A 26,986-nucleotide genomic window follows, 5' to 3' on the forward strand; every position below is an offset into this window, starting at 1 on the left:
ACTCCTTTAATCTCCTAACACATTATATCAGTTTTTTTCTTTTTTAAAGGTATTGTGTTGTTATTTAGTGGATATGCAACTCTCGAATTCAACCAGTGCATAAGACAGATCTAACATTATTGGGATAATGGCAGCCGAATTGAAGAAGTAAACGTTGGGCTTATTGCAAACCTTTATACTTTAATTATTGCACATCTTTCAAACATTAGCACTGTGTAATCCACTCCCACTTCAACGGCCATACAGGGACGTGCTTTATGTCTCCAGCACTTTGGTTTTACATCTTCCTTTCTGGCACCTGCTGGTCAGAGCCTGACATCACACCGACCTGGACCGGGGACTGTCTGACTCTAGAGCTTGGCAAACGAAATTGACCAAAAATATTGCCAATTACATTTTATACTTCAACATCAGAAATATGACTACAGTGTTCAGATTTTGTATTAAATACAGGTAACCAAAATCATATTTGTTTTGCCACAATTCTAATTTCTTTGACACAACTGTACCTAAAATAATACAACTATTTTTATCATACATCTTTGGTCAAAATTTGTGTTAATTTTTTAACAAGCAAACTACTGAACAAAAAATAATTCACATATATTTTTAACTACCCGCATACTGCAGTGATATTTTTATACCAAAAGTTTCAGGGGGAGGGAAGAGAAAAAATAAAATAAAATAAATAAAACATATTTTTAACTTGGTCAGGAAAAGTTAAAGTGGAGGACAAAAATTTTAACTCGATACAAAATAATGCGCTTGTAAAGTATAGCAATTATGTGAGATTAAATCAACTTTTGGATCTATGTATTTGACAACCAAAAGTTAATGGTAATATATTCACCTCATATCGTTATTTGTTTTAAAACTACATTTTAATTGTTTATATATTCAATATACAGTACAATGCTACAAATTGAAGCATCCTTTTTCACTTTCCAGATATAATTTTGCCAGTGTGGTGCTCCAAATATGAGCGTCTTCATTTAAATAAAATATGAGACAATTCTCCCATAGACTTTGTCTAAAAAAATAGGAAAACATCATTTACTGTATGCCTATTAATGTATTTCCCTATATAACTTAACATGAAAACCTTTCTGTAGTTAGAAAACATTGTAACAAGAAACAAGACAGAAGTCTTTGAGGGTAGCTCCCATTGAAATCTTTATACTTCAGATTCTTTGAATGATTTGTCACATAATTGCTGTCCACCTCATGTACAGTAGAAACAGATCTAATATAAATATTCTAACAGTAAAACCGCAGATCCTGCACAATGGCACTGTATGTACACTATACAGAGACAACTTAGCAAAACGTATACAATCTGTGTGAGCAGTGTTAGATAATTATCACATTTAATAATGTAATTCAGCTGGTCTCCAGAACATAAAACTACCCTGAAGAGTCATGTTTTTAGTAGCTTCTGAAAACAGATTGTTGACTTGTGCTGTTTCGTAAGAAGGAAGAACCATACAAAATGTAGTGGGGGTAAAAAGTTATTTGTTAGTTACTTGTTGATTTGCTCAGTGGTGTAGGAGTTGAAATGTGTTATTACAGGCACCACAGGTCAGGACAATGGCAGTGATTGAAGTACAACATGACCTCTGCAGTACGTCTCTGACTGAGAAATGGGTGCCAGAGTCTCCCTCCTCGAGTATGCATGCTTCATTCTACCCAATTGCAACAATGAGGCAATGCATGAATATTGCTTAAAGTGAATGTCTGAGTTAGACGAGCAACTCGCATGTTTTAAGTTCTCCATTCCTGTCAAAGTGTCAAATGGAAGTTTAACACTGATTTTCTTTGACACTGTTGGCTCATGAAGCAGGAATGCTAGGTGTAAAGCTGTTAGCTAAATCAACACTGTGTAAAATGCATAAAACAATAAAGAGGTGCTGATATGCAGAATGGAATGTACACAGCCTTGTGTAGTATTGAATTGGGAATGAGCAGAAATACATAAACAAAATACTGGAAGAGTTTTTGAACTTAAAACTGTGAGCTCGTAAAAAAAAAAAAAAAAAAAAAAAAAAAAAAAAAAGCTAAGAAACGAAGGAGGTCGTTTAAAATGACAGGAATGTAGCCATGCTGCTACTTTCTTATTCTCCTTTTCCTTCCGACGTTGATGGTCTCACATGTCGCATTTCAACTTAACTTTAGCACTTTTTCATTTTGTTGCACTCACACACGTTTGGTTCCGCTCAGCTCGTTCAAGTTCAGTGCAGTGTTATTTACAACAACTAGAGAGGTGCAATCTCGCTTTGTAAAAGTGCCAGATTGTGTTTGTGTGCCCCATCCGGCAAACAGACCCACATATCCACAGGACAGCTTCCTGCCGAGTTTTTGCCTGCTAACCAGGCAGAGTCCGCTGACAGGTTCCACTCCCAAGGTGCCGCTGGCGGCCATCGTTAGGAAATGATGGCTGGACACCACCGCACAACCGACAGGTTGTCAGCACTCACTGACCGCTTCTTCGTTAGCTTCTTCAGGTCCTTGTATTTGTCATCGCACAACCTGGATATAGCCTGGAGGTTAAAAACAAAAGAAAAATGAGGGAGAGGTGAAGACGATACACGTTGCAATGTTCAAAAATGCAAAAAACTCAGTCAGTCTGTGACAGGTGTCAAACTCAAGGCCCGGGCGCCATATCTGGCCAGCCACATAATTTTACTTGTCCACAAAAGCTAGTCATCTGTGTCTATGTTGGATTTATCTCACCAAACATTATAATGAATAAACACAAAAGGAATGAAGACGTTGGTCATTTTACTCATGAGGAGGGCGCATGGGAGATTGTTCAGGTTACAGCCTCTCAACACGCTCTAAACAATCTCTCCCGTCGCTCCTGCATTTATTTGAAAATAGGGAGGTTTCTAAGTTTACAAGACATAACGTACTAAGCTACAAGACACAACACACTAAGGGTAGGGTTTCAAGGTGAAAACATGGCACCTGCCACGTCCCGGCCACGTCCTTCTCTCAGATGATTCCTGCTGAGTCATCTTCTTGAAGGCGAGACATCTTTCTTTCTAAACATTGTCCATAATACTAATGCAAGCTAAGCAAATAAATGATAACTTCTACAATATATCTAACAGTCTACTTCATGTTTCTTGCTAAAATCTGTACCAAAAGTGCAAATGGTCTTCACTTTTTATAACGTTTTCTTACAAACCCCTTTTAAAAATGAATTCAACAATAATTGAACAAACTATTTTACTTCTGATTTGCAAACTATTTATCCATTAATTTGTTGGGGACATGCAATAACAGGATGAGGTGATTATACATTTATTTTTTTATACATATACATGCTTTCGTAACAGCCCTCGGAGGGAAACCATAACTACAATGGGGCCCATGCCCAAAATTAGTTCGACAAACCTGGTATGACATGTACATGGGAGAAAGACAGATGACCCAAAGCCTAAGATAAGCTACCCACATGGTTCACCATGCCGCCTATACGACATCTCCTCATCAAACACATGTCCATTGGATTGTGTTTGTGAACATGTGCATATACAAATATAACCTATATGTATGTTATTTTGTTCTTCTCCTCTAATGTTTATATTTTTGATGCTGGTCCTTCTTTTAAATTAAATGTCACAAAGCAACAAAAAACGAAAGAGGAAGCTTAATTTTTATGGTGACTGAATTGAAATATCATGAGGTACGGTAGGCTCTTGCTCAGTATCCAGATTCTGAAATCTTTATTTATCCATGGTAGGGAATGTAAGTATGTTGGTGTGATGCGCTACGGTAGTTTAAACTTGATACAGAGGAGCTGTTCACATTAGGAGTTGCGCTATAATACTGTATGTATGCATGTCTTTCTCTGTACTACACCCATTGAGTATTCAGTATGAGTGACCACTGCTCACCTCGAGTTTCTGGGCCTTGTCCCTGCTGAGGGGCTCTAGAGGAAAGCTGAGGTTGTTTGCCTCTGCCAGGGAACGTAAGTCAAAGTAATACTTGGCGTAGACACTGGACGGCACGTTGATGTTGAATTGCAGCAGCTCCAAAAACTGGCGCTCCAGTTCGTTCCTTGATTGGAAATTAAAACAGGTGATTAAATGAAAAGAACCACGTCCATTTACTTCTCTTCGGTTCTGTCCATTTAAGTTGTATTGTTAGATTCATTTCAGCTCTATTTTTCAGGTCCTTATTTTGCCACCCACACTAATTTACAGGCATATAGCAACACACAGGCTAAATTTAGCCTTGGTGAAAACCAAACTCTGCCTAACAATTCTAACTGTGGCAATCATCCAGCTATTCTGGTCCATGTGTATTTATTTTACAAGGCGAGGCGAGGGTGGATCTGGTTGTCTCCGTCCGTTAGGGCCTTTGGGGATTGGAAATTGACCTCCCAAGGAAATCTGTGCTGAAATGCTCAGTCACTGTCATGTGCTATCTGAGATTACAGCAGACATCCACAAAGACACACACAGATGGACAAATGCATGTCTGGCTCATCTCACAGGCATGCTGCCAAAACAGGTGGATTACAGTCATGGCTGAGGGATTTCTGAGGTCAAGGACAGGTTCACAGAACTAACGGTGCAGGCAAGTGTGAATACAGCAGGGGTTAGAGGTCAGAGTAGTGGTGAGATGTTTACAGTATTGTGTTCATTCTCAGAATACACAGACACGATTACCTCCAAGAAAGACATACGGTGTAGGTCAGCATATGTGCTGGATCTCAAGGTGCTTTCCTACCCCTACGAAGAGGTTGTAAATAAGGACGTCCAGAACTTCATGTATGTATCGTCCTTTTGTCCACCAACCAACATAGTGCCGTTCAGTTTGTTATGGAATTTCCATTGTCAATAATTATTGTGAAGCTACCATAATAGCTGACTCATACCGCATAACCTTAGGAAACTCTCCTGCTGGGGTATGAATGTTAGCATTTGGCCATTAAATTAAGCAAATGTCCGACAATAGTAATGACCGTCAAATAATGTAATGCTAACTTATGTACCAGTACTATTTAAAGTGAATCTCATTTGTGTATTTGCTAATATTTGACCAGCATCACGTCTTACTCCAGTGAGCGTGTGTGTGCTGAGAGCAGCACAGTACAGCTGCGGTCAGGCCAGCCTAAATTTCAAAACTTGCCGTCAAGCCACCTCCCCACTTAAATGTTCAATATGCTACTAGGAATTACGGTAAAACACTTTTTAAAAATAGAAAAAAGCCTAAAAAACAACAAGGCAAATATTGCCTTTGCTTTCAAAGCATTTTAAATTTTTTCCCTGTTAGTCATCATTAAATTTCTGTCAGTTACTAAACTAGTCCAATATATCACCCAGGAAATTGGATACAATTCTGATGCAGCATGAGCATTTCATAATAAAATCCATTTGAAAGCTATATACACGTGACCATCATTAACTGTAAATTACTGTAAGCATAAATACCAAAGAAAAATAAATAAATAAATAAATCATAATTCCCTTTATCGCTCGACCATTCCAGTTTGTGCAGTTACTACACCATCCAAGGGTAGCACTCATCAAGTTTCAGTAAGATTTAAGAATACAAGTCTTTTAAAATCTGTATACGTGACTGCAATTACTTTTGATTTCAGAGTGATATCAAAAGTAGTCCCACTGCTATCACTCAAGCATTTCAGTTCAGGCAGTTACTAGACTGCCCCAGGAGAGCACCCAGGAGTTTAGTTTTTTCACATCTTCCTCCAACATTTCCATGCATACAAACATCAACTCAGACAACAATAACATATTAAGAATTGAAATGTTTTCATGTAACTCACATGTCCTCCACAGTGATATCCTTGAGAATTTGGCAGTAGTCTACATTCCACACCGCCTGGTCATCCCAGACTTTGGATGCCAGGAGGATGGCTCCTAAAACAATACGCTTCCAGTTGGCGGGACAAATGTCAATCTCAGCATAGGTCAGGAGCCTCTCCAAATACACCTTTTGACAAATATAAAAATGAATATTAATTATGGCATAGTCTTTAAAGTTGTTGTTGTCTTTATCCATGTGTAGTTTGTCCCCACAATGACTGTTATTAAAAGAAAACAAATTTTTGGGTGACAGTACTTGGGTGAGGGGGGGAAGAAACATAGCTTAGTTTATTAATTAAATTAAATGAGGCATGGGCATTTTTCACAATTTTAAACAGTTCCTAGGTGTCTTAAAGTTCACATTCTTAAAGTCAATGTACACATAGGATTAAACAAAAGTTATCCGATTTGGGAGAGATCTATAACTGTATATGACACTACATTTAGGCCCTTTTCGACTCCGCTAGCGACTATTTTGTCAAAAAAAGCGACTAGTAACAAATCGTGCGACTTTTTATGGCGTTATTGGAGATTTATGGAGACTCCCTCACTTCCACAGCAGGTGATGCTCACCCCTCCTCGTCCAGACAGAAAATGATTCATGCCACAGCTGACTATTTTAATCACACATACTTAATGTACAAAAACAAAGAATTTTTCAATGTCCCTTTGAAAGATAAGATACAGTACATTTAATAGAAACTACTATATTGAGGGAATGAGAATTTTACAATTAATACAGGACCAAAAGGCAATGCGAGGTACATCACCACCACTATCCCAAACCTCCCTCTACATGCCAGCACCGAAACATACACACATTTACAGAACGTGCACTCACCAATGTGACAATGGCACACTCGGCCGTGAGCTGTGCAGCGCTGAATAGCGTCCTTACAAAGCGATAAATCTGCTTTTGCTCAGGGTCGTGCTTGTCGTAGTCAGGCGGAACTTCAGACTTCTGCAGTGACGATATGGTGCATAAAGCATCAGGTGATATAAATAATAATTACTTTAATGATTATTATTTACTTATTCTAATGAAATCTAATCTGTATGATGTGTTTTTTTACTCTCAAATCTTTTATATAGCTTGTCTATTTCACATTTACATAATTTATGACAAACATTTTTCTTTTCTCTTGTCAAAGACAGCATGCATTCACACAAACTGCTTTTTGTCCAGGGTCATATCCAAAACCATATTCTAAATACCCTTCATGACCATATACTGTATGTGAATTAAAATATTTTTAAAGCAATGCATCTTAGCTAGATGCAGTTGCAGCACGATAAATCTGAATTTAGTCTTTTAAGCAATAACGTTTTAGTTTTCAGAATCCAAAACAATGGCACCCAATTCACTGTTTAACAGCTTTTAAATCATTTAAATATACTGTAAATCCAGTTGTTCTCTCACCGACAGTGGATGTAGCTTCTCATCGAATATGTCTAACAACATTCTTCCGTCGACCTCTCTAGAATAAAAGACAGCAAGAACATCAAACTGCATTTAGTATTTGCCTAGGATACTACCAGTTAAATAATGCATGGATCGGCCTTTTTGCTGGACTTTTTATCGCGGATGTCCCACAATATCAAGTTATAATCAGAAAATAAGAGAGCATTTGCAAGCTTCCAGAGTTTGACTTTTGCATTCTTTAGTACTGATATGAGTCAAGAATGTGCACACTTTAAAGAGACAGAATGCGTCGTGCAAATAGTTTCTTACCTGTTTCTTATGTGATAGAATATTGCAAGGGCTACGCTGGAAAAACAAACGACCATTAACTTACAAGTAAATGTATAAAACACATACATACAATGGAGTGTGGAAAAAAAGTACATTGAGTAAAGAAAATCCAGTTACCATTTAATGGTGTATTTGAGGTTGGGCTGGCTGACAGTGCTGTCATCAAGGAATATGGTAGAACATGAGCTGTACTTCCTTCTTACCGGGCCTGGATGATGCTGGAGTGGATATAAAAAAGTAAAAAAGGATGCACATATGTAATTCACCATTTTTTCATCTTGGACCACACAGTCTGAAAAGGGGATAACAACGACAAGAACTATGGAGAATGTTGAAATACAATTTAGAAAAAGTCAAGTGTTGAGTTGTATCGTAATGCAATGGCAATGGAATTATTGGTGGTACAACTCGCCCATACAGCAATGTAATGACACCAAATGGTTGTCAGTTTACATGACCAATGATACATAACACTGAGGATGTGTGGTTCGAATAATGGAGACACCACAGGACAATGGTCAGATTATTTTGGTTATGTTTACCTTGTTCTCCGAAATGTGTGTGAACTTGCAAAAACAAATAAAAGAGGCAATCATTACCATTTGCACACTATGTACCACAACCCTTAGCAACATTTACCTGTCAATTTAATTATTTTCCAGGAAAAATCATGATCCGGTTTTGAGTGAAGAATTTCTCCCTTAAAATGTTATGTGAGGTTTTGTTTTTTTTCAATATACTCACATGATTGATGTAAAGGCTCTTCCTCTTTTCTCGAACTGAAAGGAAAGATGTGGAATAAGTTAGCACACAGATGGTCACCTAAAAGCAGTACCAAACCCTAACCAACAGGGGTCAGCATTGATCCAGGTTTTCTCTGAGTGTTTGATTTTTATTCAAATACTGGCACTGTATGTTAAAGTCAACTCTACAATAAATAATTCAAGCTGTCTTATTAAATAACATTTTACGTTACAGTGGAAAATAGCTACTATTGACTTTTTATCTCAATGTTAGTAAAATTATATGTAAACTTAAGCAAAATCAACACATTTTTATTATCTGTATCTTTAACGAGATTAAAAGAATGTATCAGTTTTTTTGTTTGCTTGGTTTTTTTATACCTATTGGGAGGCTCCTGCGCTTACAGACACACACAGACACAAACATTCTTTCCTTGAATATCTCTTGCATTCACTGAATACAAATGCTAAAACGGCATTGACCTGCCAAAATGACTGAAAATAAATAAATAAATGATGTTATTAACAGGAGGTGAAAAGCATGATAGAATTACCCAAATACAGTACTAAGGCTGAGTAGCAGTATTGACATCAGCGCAATCAGTTGGATGTATTGAGGTAAGGCTGCAACACCAGTGCAACCTCTTTGCTTTTCTTGTTCATGATTTCACCTTTGATTTTCTTGTGTAAAAAGACCAGTACAGTATTTCAAAAGCAATATGTTTTTCTATTCTAAAATGCGTCACACGGGTTACTCTTGACAGCGTTTGAATCAGTAGCAACGGCACTGCTAAAAAGGGCAATAAAATCGAGCAAGACAAATTGTTATCACTCTGGTGACCAAAATATATTGTGCTAAATCTCTGCAGCCCTCTTCACAAAATATCATCTCATAGACAAAACATGCACACCGTTGCAAAACACACACACTCAAAGTTACTGCGAAGACACACCATAAAAAAGCGGCATGTTGCATTCCAAGCACAAAAAAACGTTGACAACAACAAGTGAAGAAGCACAGTGAGCACGACGCCACCTGTCGTTTGTGAACAGACAAAGTCGTGCCCTTACCTCGCTTGTTGTGCACTGCAACTGTAAAGACAAAAGCCCAAGTTGTCGCCTTGTTTGTCTTAACATACACGAAATGTCAGTGTGAAATGTAAACATGGCATTCTCATTTTTAAGTTAGTTATTAAGAGAAATGTTTTTTGTTTTCAGGCCTTTCTTACCCCATTTGTTTTTTTTAATTATTTCAAACTATGTTAGCAAATCGGAGACTTTGAGACAAGATATTGATGGATGTTAATAAAAGAGCATTGCATCAAATAAGACTTCCGGCAGACGAGCTTTACTATAGTGTGTGCAAGTGGAACAATATTAAGCCTCTTATAATCGCATTAGGCAGATTATGTCTCAACTGAATTTCACCCAAAAAGAACTCCCTCACATTTGAGGGGATATTTCTGCCACTACGAAAAACAGCTATTCAAGATGATCAAAACATTTCACTGTAAAAAAATCTGATGAGGGCTGCTGGGGATGTTTGCGTAGATAAGTCTACTTTTGTGTGACTCCATACCTAGAAATGTAGATCACTGCCAAACAATAAATATACTTTAGTCAAAGATGACAATTGGTGAGGACTTGCCCATCAAGACATATGCCTAAATTTTTTTGTCATGGATTTATTTATTTTTTGTATGAAATTAATGAAAATGTGTTCATGTGTGTGTGTACTTATATGCAGAGGACTCCTGCTATTTGCGGGGGATAGGGACCGAGCCTGACCGTGAATCAAGAAAATGTGAGAATAATTAATGCTCCCTTATAACTACCATGTTATATATATATATATATAAATAAAAGCGGTTAAGAAGGGGTTCCCGCAAATCACGAGGTATAGGTTCCACAAAATTAAGAATTAAGGGTTCGTTGGTTAGGGTTAGTTCAAGAGATTGTATATGTCTTACACTCACCTGTCATTCATTTTAATTCAAAATCATAATACCATTTCAGTGTAATTTAGTATTTATGAGAAGGAAAAGCCTACGAGAACATCTGAACTTGATTTTGGGTTAATCAGTCACTTTAAATGGTGGCACGTGTGTGCTCTGACTGACATTTAAGATGTTTAAATGTCATTGGTAAAATCTCAACACACCCAAATCACCAGTCATACGAGGGTGTACATACTTGTGCAACCACATCCTCTCAGTTGTTTATTTTTACTTCCCCTATTTTGTCAGTTGAGTTGTACATGTTAGAGGTCATATTAAAGGTGGGAAACAAATATAAAAACATTTTAACATGGGTCTGTAGACTTTTTTTTCACTGTATCGATAGAGATATAGATAGTGATAGAAAGCCATACAGAGATAGCGATACATACACTATATTGCCAAAAATATTCGCTCACCTGCCTTGACTCATGTATGGTATGGTAATTTTTGTCCATTCTTCCAGGAGCATATTTATGAGGTCATACACTGATGTTGGACGAGAAGGCCTGACTCACTGTCCACTCGAAGTCAACCCAAAGGTTATTGGGTTGAGGTCAGGACTCTGTGCAGGCCACTCAAGTTCATCCATACCAAATTCTCTCAGCCATGTCTTTATGGACCTTTCTTTGTGCACGGGTGCACAAACATTCTGGAACATAAAGGGGTAATTCCCAAACTGTTTGACTGTCCAAAATCTCTTGGTATGCTGAAGCAGTCACAGTTCTTTTTACTGGAACTCAGAGCTAATACTTTGGACATTTCCAACTTTGTGGGAACAGTTTGGAGCTGGCCCCTTCCTGTTCCAACATAACTGTGCATCAGTGCACATATCAAAGTTCATAAAGACATGGATGAAAGAGTTTGATGTGGATGAACTTGACTGGCTTGCACAATCCTTACCTCAACCCTATGGAACACTGGATGAATTGGAGCAGAGACTGAGAGCCTTCTCATCCAACATCAGTGTGTAACCTCATACCTGAAAATGCGCTTCTGGAAAAATGGTCATAAATTCCCAAAAAACACAGTCCTAAACCTTGTAGAAACCCTTTCCAGAAGAGTTTAACATGTAACAATTGCAAAGGGTGGACCGATGTCAAATTAAACCCTATGGATTAAGAATGGGATGGCACTTAAATTCATATCTGAGTCAAGGCAGGTGAGCGAATACTTTTGGCAATATAGTGTATATATGGAGATACTGTTCATATATATATATATATATAGATAGATGGAGAGAGAGCAACAGATAGATCGATCGATAGATCGATAGATAGATACAGTTTAAGTATTTATAGCTATAAATTAGCTTCAGCTTCTTTCGTCTTAACATTATAATTGTATTATAAACATCATAATTGCTAGAGGCTAAGGCAAAATGGCTGTCTATCGTCGTACAAGAGCGGCTCCAACTACCAGAGACAAATTCCTCGTGTGTTTTGGAGCTACTTGGCAAATAAAAAGGATTCTGATTCTGATAGATCCACAACAAACCTCAAGGATTGGGAAGGGAGTAGAAAGAAACAGTTTGTAGAACAACATTCCAAAGCACAGACAAAAGTGTGTGTCACTCGTGCAGCAAAACGCACCATCAGTCTGGGACTTGCTCAGGAAGATGGTGCTGGCTCGAGGATGGTCAGAGGGATTATACTCCATCGGTAGATCTGAAAACAGAAGGGAAAACATCAGTCTGGCCTTGCTTTTAAAGCATTCCTCACATTAAAATTGTCAATCATCACCACATTACAGAGTTTTGGCACAATGAAAACACTACACTTTGGGCGGGAAACTTTCACTGCAAGGTGAAAAGGTGGATCAGTGGCTTGAGGGGTTAAGCCCTGGTTTAATGGATTTACTGTATCTGAAAGGAGAAACAGTCAGTCAGACCAGATGGCTACGACACCGTATTGTAAACAACGGCTTGTAAAATCAATGCTCCCGAGCAAACACAGCAAAAAGGTATACTGTTGATTTGCTTTACATCATGATCCTCACACACACGCCTACACTGTAATGTCATAGTTGTATCAAGTGAAAAACCTTTTTTTGAAACAGTATGCTTCAGATTAAGCATGAAGACTTAATATTTGCTATAAACTCAGTACAGTCACAGTGAGAAACAATGATGGTATGGACCTCATCCAATTCACAAAGTTTGCGGAAAACACCCAACAACAGTCAAACAGTGTAAACCGGACACATTGCAAACACCTTTCTGGTTTCTCAGATGATGGCAGTGAAACAGGAAAGGTCAGAAGGAAATGAGCAAGAAAAGGGTGCACAACTGCACACAAGAGAATAGAAAGCTGATAAAACTGTGAGAAAGGAGGCAGAAAAGATGAGCGATACATTTAAAACCTGACTGGGAGAGAGAGTATCGGATAAAAATGACAAAGGCAAGAAAAAAGCAATCAGAAAATGAACGAGAAATTAACAGAGAAAAAAAAAAGGTGAGATGGGAGAGACGATGAGGAGATAATGAGCTGAAAAAAGAGGGGAATAAGAAAGTTAAAGCCTCTTTTGTAGAATTGATACTCTAATGCTGACAATAACTGTGGCGTATATCCAAGATCACAGAGCCTCTTTGGATACACAGCAGGTTATGCATCCGAGACATAGCTATTGTGCAAAACGCTTTTGAATTACCATCTTTTTATGTTAGAAAGCCACTTGAAGAGCCTCAAAGGAAATATACACGAGCGCGTAGACATAAGTACATACACACACAAACATATATACACACACAGCGAACCAATGTAGGAGGAAGTGACACACTATGTTGTGTGTGGGAAGAGGCAGCAAGCACTAAAAGAGGGTTAAATGATGCTCACATCTGTTGGAAGGAGGGGGGTTACTGAATCTAATCAGTCACGAATAAATGAAACATTGTACTGAAATTGCAAATCAACGGCTCCATTCTTTGAGACAGGAAATGGACTCTCCACAGATACTGGTGTCAGTGACCGTTGGTGTGGCTCTACCCCCATTAGTTTTCTTCCAACCTCCAACTTGGGGAGGACCTAAACCATCCAACTTCCTGCGTTTCAAGAACTGGAGAGGAAATGAATTTTTGGGGTGGTGAAAACATATTGCAGCAAATACAAAAGGTAGACTAAAGCAAAACGAGAGGCAATCACTTGGTTTAAGCTAAAATCTTTATTACTGTGGAAACTTGAAGTCCGAACACCATCCTTTCTGGGACATTGGTCGATTGCTGGTTTGGTCACATTTGGAATACACTTTTCCCAAGACAATAAGAAATGAGGAAAATATAATTTATCAGCTCCAGAGTCAAACTGTCACCATCATAAAATCATTATTAAATTTACAGGCAACATTCTAAGTTACATTAACTGCGAATACAAGAAGGACTAAACACAACTCACACTCTCGTATCCATTCAGTTTTTCCTAAATTATTATTTTTGGCTTAGTCATATTGTACAGTAGTGGGCTCACAAATAAAACAAAATAATGACAAAGAAAAATCTAAATATGTTGATTTTCACTGAGCGAAAGCCCCATAAGATACGCCAATATCTCTTTTGAGATTTTATAAAATCTTGCAACATATGCAAAGGTATCTATGTCATACGCATGATGGCAATTATACCTCTAGATTTTTTTGGCTGCCTTTTACCAAATCCTTTGGTCAGACTCTCAATTATATAATCTCAAAGGCCTTTCACTTCAGCAGTTCTACTATATTATAAAAACGGTGTTCAACGCCAAATGAAGATCAGAAGTAGAAACAACATATCGGTCCTCTTGCTTTGGATGAAACAAGAAAACATGGTGGGGGGGAATGTGTTGAGGAAATATGTAAAATGATCAGAAAACATTTCTCTTCTGTGAGATTTGACAGGATTGTGCAGATGGGAAATAACACCCCACACAAGTGGAGACAGCCCACTCTCACGAGAAAAGACCAATTAATTATACAATACAATTAAGGTAGGCTTCACAACACTGACAATATTCAAATTCCCAATTAACCTTCACTGAGAATAACGATTTCCGCTCGGCAGACTTGGCCATGAAAACCAATGTGACTACAAACATCCAAACCAGGCTAGATTTAGGAGAAAACATACTTGTAATCTCCCAAAAGCATGTGGGAAAATGTATTATTGTTCAATCAATGACACCAAGGATGAACTTTTTGGCCATAATTCCAAAATGTTAGTGCAAACGCAAAATGTTTTTGCTTCAGCTGGAACTGTTGGCTTAGTCTAGGTGGCGAGAGCTACGAACAGCTCCAAAATACCGATCAGTGTTAGCACAAAACCTTCAGGCTTCTACTAGAAAGCAATAAATAAATAAATAAATAAAAACAAAATGCCAGGAAAAGCCGATTAGAACATCTGAACTTTGGGGGTTAATCGGAGGCACCTCAAATGGTGGCAGGTGTGTGCTGAATTCCATTTAACACAAGTTTCAATGTGATTGGTTAATTCTGAATAACCCTCCAATTACAAGAGGATGTGGACACATGCACCCACATTAGCTCAGCTGTTTATTTTTACTTCCCCTCGGCCTTCCTGATGCTGCATGACCATATTTTTTTATATTAGAACATCAGTGGTGGTGAAATATATTATCGTACATTATAGTTCATATAACCAAAGGTTTTTGACCTCTGAAGATTTTTTTCCTCAAACTCAATGAAGACAGACTTTCCACTTTTCCCCCTTGCTTCCTTTGACTCCCTAAAAGGTATTATGTCACATGTCCTCTTCTAATGCAATCTTAGTTTTATATAGGACCCCTTTTGTTATTTGTCCAACATTTTTATTTGTTTAATTTTTTTTAATTTCAGAGCTCGTGCTTATTGCTCTTCAGTTTTAAATATAATCATCAAAATCCCGTCACTGTATACTATTGCCTTTACAACTTCTCCAGGATTGTTTGAGATGTGTGTTGACTGTTTATATCCACTGTGTTACTAGGTATCTTAAATTGTGCATAAATGTCAAAAAGTCAAATTTCCTTTTTATTCTTTTGGCGATTGTATTGGACGAGAATCGTTTGGAAAATTAATGCTAAACTGACCTTCTGTTGTAGTGTTACTTCTGGCTGTGATACATTCGATTTCTCATTGACCGACCGTGCGTAAGATTGATGTTTCAGCTGAAAGCATACGTTTACTGCACACAATGAGTGGGGGTAATGACAGAAGGCTCCCTGCTAAGGATGTGTAGGGGTCGCAAACTTGGTGGCAAGTAGAGGGTAGTCATTTACTCTGCACCCAACTGAGTCACAAACCCGCCCTCCTCCTTTCACTCCCCTCTCATCCCCACATCTTCTTGCTGTAACTAGGCAACGCTGGCTTGAGACGACTCAGATGGTGGAGGCAAGACATTCAAAGGCTTTTGCTGTCTTTAAATATGCCTCGCCCCCCTGATTCACTCTACTAATTGCTGCTGAGCCTGATAGAAGTGTGACACTGTCACACATAATAGCATTGCTGAAACAACAAACACTAGCAGTGCAGCTGATCTGATGTACATCTTTCTGATGAAGAACAAAAGTAAGGATTTTCATTGGAGAGTGAATGGCAAAACATCCTACAAAGAGAGTTTGTGAAAACAAAACAAAGCTAAACAGGTGGGTGTAGTTACTTAACGAATAGACACAGAAACACCTAACAGGAGAAGACCAAGCATGAAATCCAGCAACAGTAATTAGGTTTTTAAGAAAAAATGAAAACATTTTTTTTTTAAAAAGGGTCTATAGCCACAGCTGGTTGGACGACCAGCTGGGTCCCACTGACATGACATAGAGAAGGGAGGTAGATCATAGTGTAGGGGACTGGAGAGTATAAAACAATAAAGCCTGTAAAATAGGAATTATAAAATTTTGCCAGGATGATTGATCCCATTTATAGGCTTCATTCAGACTAATGATTGTCTAAAAAGCAATTGTTTAATTGTAAGGGTGGGAATCACAAAGTAAATCACGATACTGATCACATCATGACTATTGATGACACAATGATCAATATAGTAGGGAAAACATCTATATCTGCTGTATACTGTATAACTAAAGAAGGGAACACTTTTTAGACACTCTTCTTGCACATAAAGCATACGGACAAATTTCGTTAATAAAATAATACAAACACAAAAATGTTTTTGGAAAAGTTGAATTGTCATAATTTCTTTTTATAAAAAAATAAAATAAAAAATACAAATAAGGCCAAGAAAGTATTTAATAAAAACAGAAAATGAAACAGCCATTACTGCACAGTTGATTTTACATTTAAAGTTTTCAAATGCTTTGGTTTAGAAACAATATATAAACATACCGTACATGTTTCTCTCTGCTTTTAATGAGATTAGAAAAAAAAAAGAAGAAAAACAATAATAAATAATCATAATTTAAAAAAATAATAATAATCACATTTCGGAGTGGCAGAATCATTGATTCCTGCAGTGCACACATTTGCAAATGACCAGCAATTCAAGATGAATAATAATCCAATTGAATCGTAAGGCTATGAATCTCAATGAAGTTGTGAGGGGACTAGATATTCCAACCCCTAATTATTACACAAAATGCATGTTGTTCAAGTATTGCCTATATAGAAAGCATCTTAATTCCTAGTTTAATGGTTTCCCAGCCCACGCTCACTATCCATGCGATGAGTTACAGTGAGTGATCCACTACACAATCTTGATTTACCATTCCCTAATTCACCTATTCACATTTTTTAACCTACCCTCTGCTATGTGGTGAGTCACCTATTCTCTATTTTTATGAGGCCAAAGCCCTGCCTAATATAAAAGTATTGATGTGGCACACCTTTTGGCATCTTGGTGCGAAGGAACTATGCTGAAATGAGGGAAGGAGCTTCAAGCCACAAGGGATTATTGTACATACAGTATGTTAGGCATTTCAAGACTTCACTACTCTTATGTTTAATACTTGCACATCGAGGCATAGATGGTCAGCAGATTTTAAAAGACAATTGTATAAGCCAATTTTCTTTGGCTTATACAAAGAGGGAACCTCCTCCATCATCTTATAAAGTATGTTAGCAGGCTAGACACAATTGCTTTTTCATTCCTTTCTTTTAGACCCTAGGGGCTTCATGCATTATTAATAAGTCTGCCTTGCTGTGGACATGGTATGGACTGCCACCTTATAAAACAAAAAATGCATTATTTATAAAGTATAATTGTTTTAACTTGAGGAGGAACTGTCCCTTCCACGTTGGTCTAAACATGATTGGTGAAGACTTTCTGTCAGTCCCAACATTATCGCTTTTGCAATTTCGGCCCACTTCCAAATATTACAAGAGAAACCACAAAACAAATCACACACCCTAAGCCAGGTATGTAAAATTCATTTTTGTTGCGGGCCACATTGTAGTCACGGTTTCCCTCAGAGGGTCATTGACTGTGAAACCATATAAATGTTCAGTCACCTCCTAATATTATTACATACACACAACAAATTGATGGATACCTAGTTTTGAAATGAGAAGTCAAGAATAAAAGTTTGTTCAACTGTTGTTCAGGTTACTGTAAACAGAAAATGCTTGCAATGTCTCAACGATACTATTGCTATTATTTTATGAGAATTTGAGCAAGAATCATGGAAGTTGACGAAGATGATTTGCTTTCGCGGGCCACATGAAATGACTTGGTGGGCCAGATTTGGCCCCCGGGCCTTGAGTTTGACACCTGTGGCCTAAGCCATAAAAAAATGTGGCTGTATCAAATCAAAATAGGAACTTTCCTCCTTAAATATGCCCCGGGACATGTTTTGTGTATTTCCTCCTAGACAGTTGAACAGTTTGCATTATCTGATTATAAATCCTGTCCACAGTTTGGCAATCCATGCCCATCGATTAAGGTGGGCCTGTGTAGTCACTGTCTTTGTTATCTCCACATGGCCCTGGGTTAAGGTTGCAACCTTATAGGTTTTCGTGAATCTGTATTTATATAGACGCTTGATGTAATATGTTGAAACATTTTATGACCTTGGCATGCAAATCAGAATCATCTTTATTTGCCAAGTATGTCCAAAAAACACACAAAGAATTTTTCTCCGGTAGTTGGAGCCACTCTAGTACGACAACAGACAGTCAATTGACAGAGAACACTTTGAGACATAAAGACATTGACAAAAAAACAGTCACTGAGCACAGATGTTTTCCCACAATTGCTGTGGCAGTGTAAGGCTGTGATTGCACATGTCCTGTCAGCGGCCAGATGTTGACATTAGGTTAAACATTTTGAAGCCTTAATTCAGGCATTCCTTAGAAACCAATGGCAATAAACCATCACAGTAAAAGTGAAAAAGCTGATGGTGAACATTTCAACTGAGAGAGGTACATTAGATTTAAGAGACACAAAAACTTTTGACATACAGTGAGCCACCGCTTATTTGCGGTCAACTATTCACAAATTAGCCTGTTCGCATTTATCTTGTGGAACCTACCCTGAGCTATTTCCAGAATCTTGGCATATTTTGGGGCTCTTTCTGCAACAACCTAGGATGCCACAAAATGGCGCCAAAGCCCTGGCAAAAGGTAAGTAGTAATTGGTGTCAAGGAAGTATGGGTAAGTGATACATCTCATCTTTTCTAAGATCTTGGTATGAGTTGGAGGAGCTACATTTAACTGAAGTTTTCAGCAGAGGTTACATAGTGTGTTTGCCACTGCTTTTGCTCTGCTGTGTGGCTATCAAAAAGCTCAAGCTAAGATGACACAGGCCTCGTTATTTTCTGACAATTGTGATTTTTACACGTGAAGCATCCATGCACTTCTGGTGCATTTTTTTGAAAAGCAAATCATCTGTAAACCATTGAATTTGGCAATGTTGTTTGATAAATTTTAAATGATAAAGTGTTTGGGGATCATAGTTTGGGGTAGAGTTATGGTTTTAACTATAAATATAGGCAAGTATAAACATTTTTAGGGGGCATCAATTACGTTTTTTCTCTATTCCCAGGCGATAGGGGTCAAGCGCTGCCAGGGTTTACTGTATTTATTGCCCGACAATATTTTAGTTATTATTTGCCAGTTGCATTCATGGATGAACGGAGAAAGAACAACATGCTTGGGTACAATCTACTGTATACGGAGTATGGGTACATTGTGACTCTGTGGAAAACAGTGGTTTGTCCAGTTTGACTAGACTAGAATTTACTCCTATGAGATGTTGCAAGCAAAAAAAAAATGCAGTATAGCAATCAACTACTACTCTGTATTGTGCTGTTTCCATAATGAAAATATCTATCTAATATAGCTCTATTCCGAAATGACCAGTTTTTCAGCTAAATAGCCTGTGGAACCTCCAAAGTTGAATGTGCCTAATGTTGTACAATTCAGAATAAAGAGACTCACTTGTTTTTACTCCTGTATGATGGTTATGAATATTAAAATGTTTGTTAAAACATTGTTTGTAAAGTAAATAAAGGTTTTATGACGGCAACAGCTGGACCCTAAAACTGATTAATAAAATTTCTCGTTTGTTTGTCTTTTTAATCCAACTAAATCGGGGTTCCTCTCCTCTCCCAAAAGGGATTGTTGAACCTCAGAAGTTCCACTAAAACACATTCTCAAAGGAGAATACTCTAATATGAAATTCTTTCTCATGATCACAATAAGTGTAAATATGTTTAATATACAGTATATACTGTTTTCATTAATAGTGAAATAATCAACTAAACCTAAATGAGTGCATATTTATTAATTTTAAATCTCACCCAACTCTCACCTCACCAAGTCAAATGGTAACCCACGTACATGTAGGTCAATCTGTCTGGAACTCATACATTGGAGACTCCCCAGGCTCATCAACCAGGCATAAATAATCCATGCCCAGATTTCAATTAGCCTGCTAGCAAGACTCGTCAATATGTTCATGTGTGTGCCCCACAAATTAACTGCAACATCATAAAGACAGAGAGGAATGTTGGCGCCTGGAGCAATTGCTCATTTACAGATGTCAGCCTTGACTAAAATCCAGTCAGTGAGAAATGATTCTGTTTCATCATGTACAGTACATCTCTATTCTTGGAAAAGTGAGTCGCTGGAATTTATGTTGACTGGAATGCCATACTAAACGGCAATTTAACGTTATGGCTTGGAAGCTGGTGGAACAGTGGGCGACAGTTTTGAGTGTCTGCCTCCTAGTTCTGAGGACCGGGGTTCAAATCCCGGCCCCGCCTGTGTGGAGTTTGCATGTTCTCTCCGTGCCTGCGTGGGTTTTCTTCGGGCGCTCCGGTTTCCTCCCTACATCCCAAAAACATGGTAGGTTAATTGAAGACTCTAAATTGCCCGTTGGTGTGAATGTGAGTGCGAATGGTTGTTTGTTTTTATGTGCCCTGCGATTGGCTGGCAACCAGTTCAGGGTGTACCCCGCCTCCTGCCCGAAGATAGCTGGGATAGGCTCCAGCACACCCGCGACCCTTGTGTGGATAAGCGGCTCAGTAAATGGATGTATGGATGGCTTGGAAGCCCAGTCAATTAAATGAAAGCCTTTTCGTTTTGGTATTTTGGGCTAATGTTTTTCTTATTTTATATACCGCTTGACCTTATTAGGATTACGTGTGAGCTGGAGCTTATGCCAGCTGACTTTGGGCAAGAGTACACCTTGGACTGGTACCCGGTCATTCACACGCGCATTGACACTTATGAGCAACTTAGGAGTCTCCAATTATCATTATATGTATGTTTTGGGAAAGTGCCAGGAAGCCAGAGACTACAAGGCCTGTGGATTACAGAATAGATCAGGTGGCTATTGGCGGCTAATGGTAGTTAGTGGCTCACTTTTGTGCTGCTGGCATAGGGCCAATACCCACTCAAAAGCTACCAGAAGTGACTTCCAAGCAACAGTAGCGAGAGAGAGAGCCACTTCAGTGGTGGGCAGTGAAGTGTTGTCTCAGGTGATGTCTTAAGGAAACAGCAGATGGTTAAGAAGATATGCACATTTAAAATAGAACAAGGTTTTGAGATCTTGGCTTTAGTTCCCCTTTAACCTTTGTGGTGATAACGGTCATACACTATAACTCCCCATTAGGCCTGTGCATCGGCAGTGGCAAACCAGTCCAGGGTGAGTGATGGTATTTGAACCTGAAAAGCAGTGTGATGTGTTGTGAAGCACAAGCTATGTACCATGAGCAGCTGACCACAAAAAGTCATAAATGGAAATAAACTATTAGTTGTCAGCAGAGGCAGGAATTATTTATAATTGCCTGGAGTTAGTTCTATAATGAGGAAACACACAGGAACATATAGACAGAGGGCGACTGCTTGGGCAAATCAGGTTTATTATAGTGCTAATTTATGGTAAGAATCACTTATATTTGGGATGAGCGAGCATGTTTTGTTTCTTGCGTCACCAGTGTCAGCAGATTTCATGAATGATTTTCTTTTTCCAATCACATGCTAGTTGAAGCGCACACAAACACTTTTTTGTGTATAGACACAACGAATTCAAAGACACTCAAAGGGTGCAAAACTCCACAAAGAACCCACAATCTCTGTTACAATTGAATCCTTTGGATAACTAGATTTCTGTGCTGCTTTTGGTTTAAAAATCTTCAATTTCAAATCTTAACAATACATTAGTTTTCTCTGCAAATATGTGTTGGTCGTAGGACATTTATACCTGTACTAAACTAATTTCTAACCCAGTGATTTCAAGCCAGGGTGCCATGGCACACTAGTGTGCTATGAGAGACAACCAGGGATGATGTGGAAAATTATCTGATTTCACTTAATTTGTCTTACAATTATTATTAATTATAAATATATATTTGTACCATGAAGTGTGCTTCGGATAATGAGTTGTTCTTTTCGTTCCCTATACTGTACTTTCTTGGGTATAGGGAAATTAATTATATAGCAGTCCTTGAAACATTAACAAAATGTAGTCTGTAAATTTTTGCAAAACCCGATAACTGAAGGACAAGAAACAAACATTAACAAAAAACATTATGAGTCTGGCTGTGATTAATGAAAATGTTCTTGGTATAAAAACATTATAACACATTTATTGATTATTGGGGTTTATTTAATCTTGGTAATAGTGTGAAACAGCTCTTCCTCTTATCAAGGAAGGACATCTATCTCAAAAGGCACAATTCTTTATTTGGCAAATTACATTACAACCATTACCACAAAGACTGACCCTCCAGAGTCATTAATTCTACTATTATATCACTGAAACAAAGAAGGATTTTAACACCTTCTGCTGGGAGACCCACAGACTTAGGCCCGCTGCACACCGACCCACACAGCAGAACACAATTAATTTGGACAACTGCAAAAAAACAAGCAACTCAGACAGAAATGCAAATTAGACGACTGGCCCTCATTGCAAGAGAAAAACTGCAACCATGGGTGTTCTTATCCAGAAATAACGCTTTGATAAACGTACTGTATTATTTCTTAATGAACCACAAACAAACAACATGGCACAGCTGTCAAGGAAGAGAGCAGATTGCCCTGGCTGCTGTAGCTATGTTATAACAATACAAAGACAGGAAACAGGACAGAGACTCCGCAGCTCACTGTTTGCTTTTTAGCAACAGCCAGCTACATATGAAATTCTAAATATAGCTATTATTTTAAAACAACATACTTTTAGCACCTCTTTTTGATTCTTATTTGACTGTGAAGTCCTAAAAGAAAGAAAATCAAACTGCTAACACTAAATTGCAAATAAATAAGTTATGCCACTAATACAGCATCCGTGGCTAACGTCAGCTTGTTTACAGTAGTAATATTAGCTTAGCATTGTTTGTTGACGCTGGACACCGTTCTCTGTGACTATTTATCACGACTGTGCACTGTCCATCCACTTTCCCATTGTTGTGAATGGACCAGGAAGTTAACTGAAAACTGACTTGCCCATCATTGGTGAGATCGAAAATATGTACACGAGTTGTTGATTTTTGATAAAAGATGTGAACATTTGGAACATATAATCACTTTCATGTTATTGAAGACATTTTAATAATGGCGCAAGTCCAAATTTAGAGTTTTGTGCATTCCGTGAAGTACCACGTTGTGCAGAAACATGCCAAAAAGCACTGAGGTCTACCTCGAGAGATGCAGCATAATTCGATGCAAGGAGAATGAGGCAGAGAAGGTCCCCAACTTACTACTACTGACTCCAGTAACAATCACTGTTCACATAGAGCAGAGAGAATATATTGTGTGACTGTGAGTATTGTTGTGCACCTTGTTTGTATGTGTTGCTGCACTGTGTGTTGTTTAAAAGTTTATAATTACCATCACATCTTGGCTAATTATCTGGAGCCCATCTTTGGGGGTTTGCATTATAGGAGCGTTCGAAATGGTCACGTGGTGTCTCAGTTGGCAGACCACAAGTGATCGGGTTATTCACGCTTATTTCCATTAATTAATAAATGGTAGTGTCATGTTGCGTTATGGGCTGTACATACAGATGGTCAACGAAGGATTCTAAGAGCTTTTACAGCATCCCGAAGACACAGGAAGCTCATTGAAAGCTCATGTGCAGCCACATTACTTGACACAACTGGAACAATAGTGACCGACCATGTTTGCTTTCGGCACTTTATATGGTAATGGTAAGACATTGAACTTTGTAATAACTTGTTGTAATTAATGATATTCGACACAAACAAAAAAAACATAAATGTTACATAACGTAATAACTAGGCTTTACACGATCAGGATTTTTGGGGCTGATCAGCGAGTTGGAAAAAACGATAACCGATAATTGATCCGATCAGAAGATGGAGTAATGTGTCTATTTAAATGACCTGTTCATTTACTGTATATACTTGTTTACTTAATTGCGCAAAAACATTATATTTACAACAAATAATGTATCTTTGTTCATCTATTTATGCCAGTGAGGCGTAGTGACAGATAGAACAAATGATAAATGGTCTTCTATTAGATGGCAGGAAGTACATACAGTAATTAATGTATCCACTTTTTGTGACATTTTTGTTTGTTGGTGTTCTGTGAGATTTTTCAATTGTACAATATGTTGCTTGGCTCCATAAAGGTTGGAAATCACTGCTCTAGTCAGATCGTGTATTCTAATCAGTCAGGTCAAACCAACATTACATGACAGAAATAATGGGTGCTAACTTACTGTAATTAAATGACTTCACCCGCACCAAAGCTTTAGAGCATGATTCGACAGAACGGCTGCATGTTTACGTCCAACCGTTCGTGGTACCACAAGCTTGCTAGGCTACATAACATTTTCTTGCCTGCTTGCGAGCCGTATCGTATTAAAAGTATGTGAACATACCTCAAACAAACCTTAAACTAACGTCCTCTCCTGTCCTGAGCACCAACACACGTTTTTCCCCATTTTGTCCTCATAATACAAAGTCGGCGCGCGCCACGCTTGTTGTCGTCGCCATGGTAACGAGTGTAACCGATTGCATTTGAGTTGACAAGCTAAAGCCCAATGATCGTAAAAAACGAGATGTGGTGGTATCGGAATACAAGATTTTATTGCAGTAGTCTGACATAGTGCAATCGTGAAAGAGCAAATTTGTCTTGTAGTCTGATTACGTGTTGTCTGTCTCAGACGTGTTGTCTGTTCCACACAGACATGTTTCTTTTTATTGGCAGTCAGATATTTCCAATACTACATCAAAAGACGCACGGACAAGGCTAAAAATAAACTAGCTTTTGGATTCAACTATACTGTGCACGATGGCGACGCGAAGTAAATGTCTTTTGCGGAGCTGAGCAATGTCGAATTATGACATTAAAGCCGACCAGCATAAAATGCTACATATCGGCCGATAGCGATCAGACCGATAAAATCGGTGTAAAGTCTAGTAATAACTAAAATACTTTGATATCGCCGTTACTTTTGGTGATATTTTACCTCTTAAGTAAGCCTACTATCATATACAAATTACAAATGGGTATAAGCCTTATAATATAATAATGCATGTCACATATGGAGATGTTTCGCCGTCTGAACATTTACCAATCACCAATTGAATGATTGACACTTTGATGCGTCAAGAGACTTGTAGACTTTCATTTAATCTTTTGTGGAGGCCGAAATTAAAAGTTGTGGATCATACAAAATAGAATGGTTTGGTTGAACATTCAAAATATAAAATGTTTATTACCCTTTTGTTTTTAGTGTCAGTTTTACAGTAATCTGCAAGCACGGGAGGGGTAAAAGTATTTTTATTTTTTATTTTAGACGGTCTCTCTATATTGCGGAATACGCCGCGATAAACAGGGCTCCACTGTACTGTCATTCGCAAGATTATTGGAATTTCTTGCTGTTGTCAGTTGTGGAGACTGGCAAAGAAGGAGTTTTATTGCTGTAACGAATGGGTGGGTCCTTCGCACAAATGTTGCACGTCCGAGTTGCAATCTAAATAAATCTCTTTGAGCATTGAAGGTATAGAAGCATCTTCTTACCGTCCAAATTTTCTCTGTCGCTGATGTGCTGGAGGTTGCAGCCCGTATCCTCCCGGCTCAGCTCGGGCTCTGGCCGATAGGGCTCTAGTCTGGAGTGGTTGTTCCGCCGGTGTTTGGGGCTCGACGCCACGCAGCAGGAAGGTGTATTCCCCATGGCCAATTTATGTAATTAATGATAGTCGTTGGACACAACTTTTGGTTCTTGGTAAGGGGAAGAGGAAAAAAGGAGGGGCGGTAATGCAAAGAGACACACTACAAACTGGCCCCGTTATCCGCTAGCGTTACACGCCCTTTCCCCGGCCTAGGATATGCTTAGCTGATGACTCCGATCCATTTAAATGCGGCTAAAATGCTAAATTAAGCTAAGAGAGTTGACGAGCAGGCCAGCGCCCTTTCCAAACCTTCCGGCGAGGGCAGATATGTGCCTCCATGTAAGACACTTCGCTTTCTCTCTGACGACTCCCTTCGTCTTGTTATTGCCGACTGAGCGTCCCCTCCTCTTTTTCACCAAATCATTTTATTACGCTCTTGCGACCCAAGCGACCAGCAACACATGACACTTTTGCTCGTTCGGCAAATATTTGTCTGGCTATCGATGCTACATGGTAGCCAATAAAATGTGAACATCAGTTGCTTCCTCCGCTGCCGTGTTGCTCTCATAAGCATCGGGGATGTTTCCCCTTCTGCCCCCTTCTGATAAACCTAGACACAGCATTGGCGCGGAATCGTACGGCAGCGATGCCCCCATATTGAATGTGTCAGAGTGAAGTTTACATTTATTTTGTTCATAAAGTTTTCTGACTTTGTGGCTAATACAGTGAACTCCCGCATATACGTGAAACCCGTAATGCAAAACCGAAATAGCTGTCACAAGGTCAGGGTTCTGTGCTAGTCTGTCTCTAGTCATTGAAATTAAAAGTTGCTAAGTTTATATAAATTACTGTACATTAATATATATATATATATATATATATATATATATATATATATATATATATATATATATATATATATATATATATATATATATATATATATATATATATATATATATAGAAGAAGAGGACAAATATATATATATATAGAGAGAGAGAGAGAGAGAGAGAGAGAGAGAGAGAGCGAGAGAGCGAGAGAGAGAGAGACATTAACTTTGTGCATTTTGTAGAATGTCGCATTATGGCTTTCAGTCCATTGACTTGCATTAGTTTACAAGAAGCTCAGACACATTCAATATGGCG

At 38.3% G+C, this 26,986-nt stretch overlaps 1 protein-coding gene across 4 annotated transcripts; it reads right to left on the reverse strand.

The window, feature by feature from the left end:
- Positions 1 to 976: 976 nt before the first annotated feature.
- ccny (cyclin Y) lies at positions 977 to 26,428 on the reverse strand. Of its 4 annotated transcripts, XM_061666645.1 has the most exons (12): positions 25,749 to 26,428; positions 11,923 to 11,997; positions 9,405 to 9,425; positions 8,335 to 8,369; positions 8,133 to 8,156; positions 7,708 to 7,808; positions 7,570 to 7,605; positions 7,258 to 7,315; positions 6,679 to 6,798; positions 5,798 to 5,964; positions 3,900 to 4,062; positions 977 to 2,537 (listed from the first exon to the last, which is right to left on the reverse strand). In XM_061666645.1, exons 1-12 carry the CDS (start codon positions 25,900 to 25,902, stop codon positions 2,421 to 2,423), a joined length of 1,071 nt encoding a protein of 356 aa, XP_061522629.1. In that variant the 5' UTR covers positions 25,903 to 26,428; the 3' UTR covers positions 977 to 2,420. The 4 variants fall into 4 exon arrangements, with proteins under 4 accessions (XP_061522629.1, XP_061522630.1, XP_061522631.1 ...); XM_061666646.1 differs by lacking the exon at positions 9,405 to 9,425 and having other exon boundaries at positions 978 to 2,537; XM_061666647.1 differs by lacking the exon at positions 8,133 to 8,156 and having other exon boundaries at positions 978 to 2,537.
- Between the last annotated feature and the right edge of the window lie 558 nt (positions 26,429 to 26,986).

This window comes from Phycodurus eques, chromosome 21, assembly GCF_024500275.1.
Source record: "Phycodurus eques isolate BA_2022a chromosome 21, UOR_Pequ_1.1, whole genome shotgun sequence".
Taxonomy (NCBI): Eukaryota; Metazoa; Chordata; class Actinopteri; order Syngnathiformes; family Syngnathidae; genus Phycodurus; species Phycodurus eques.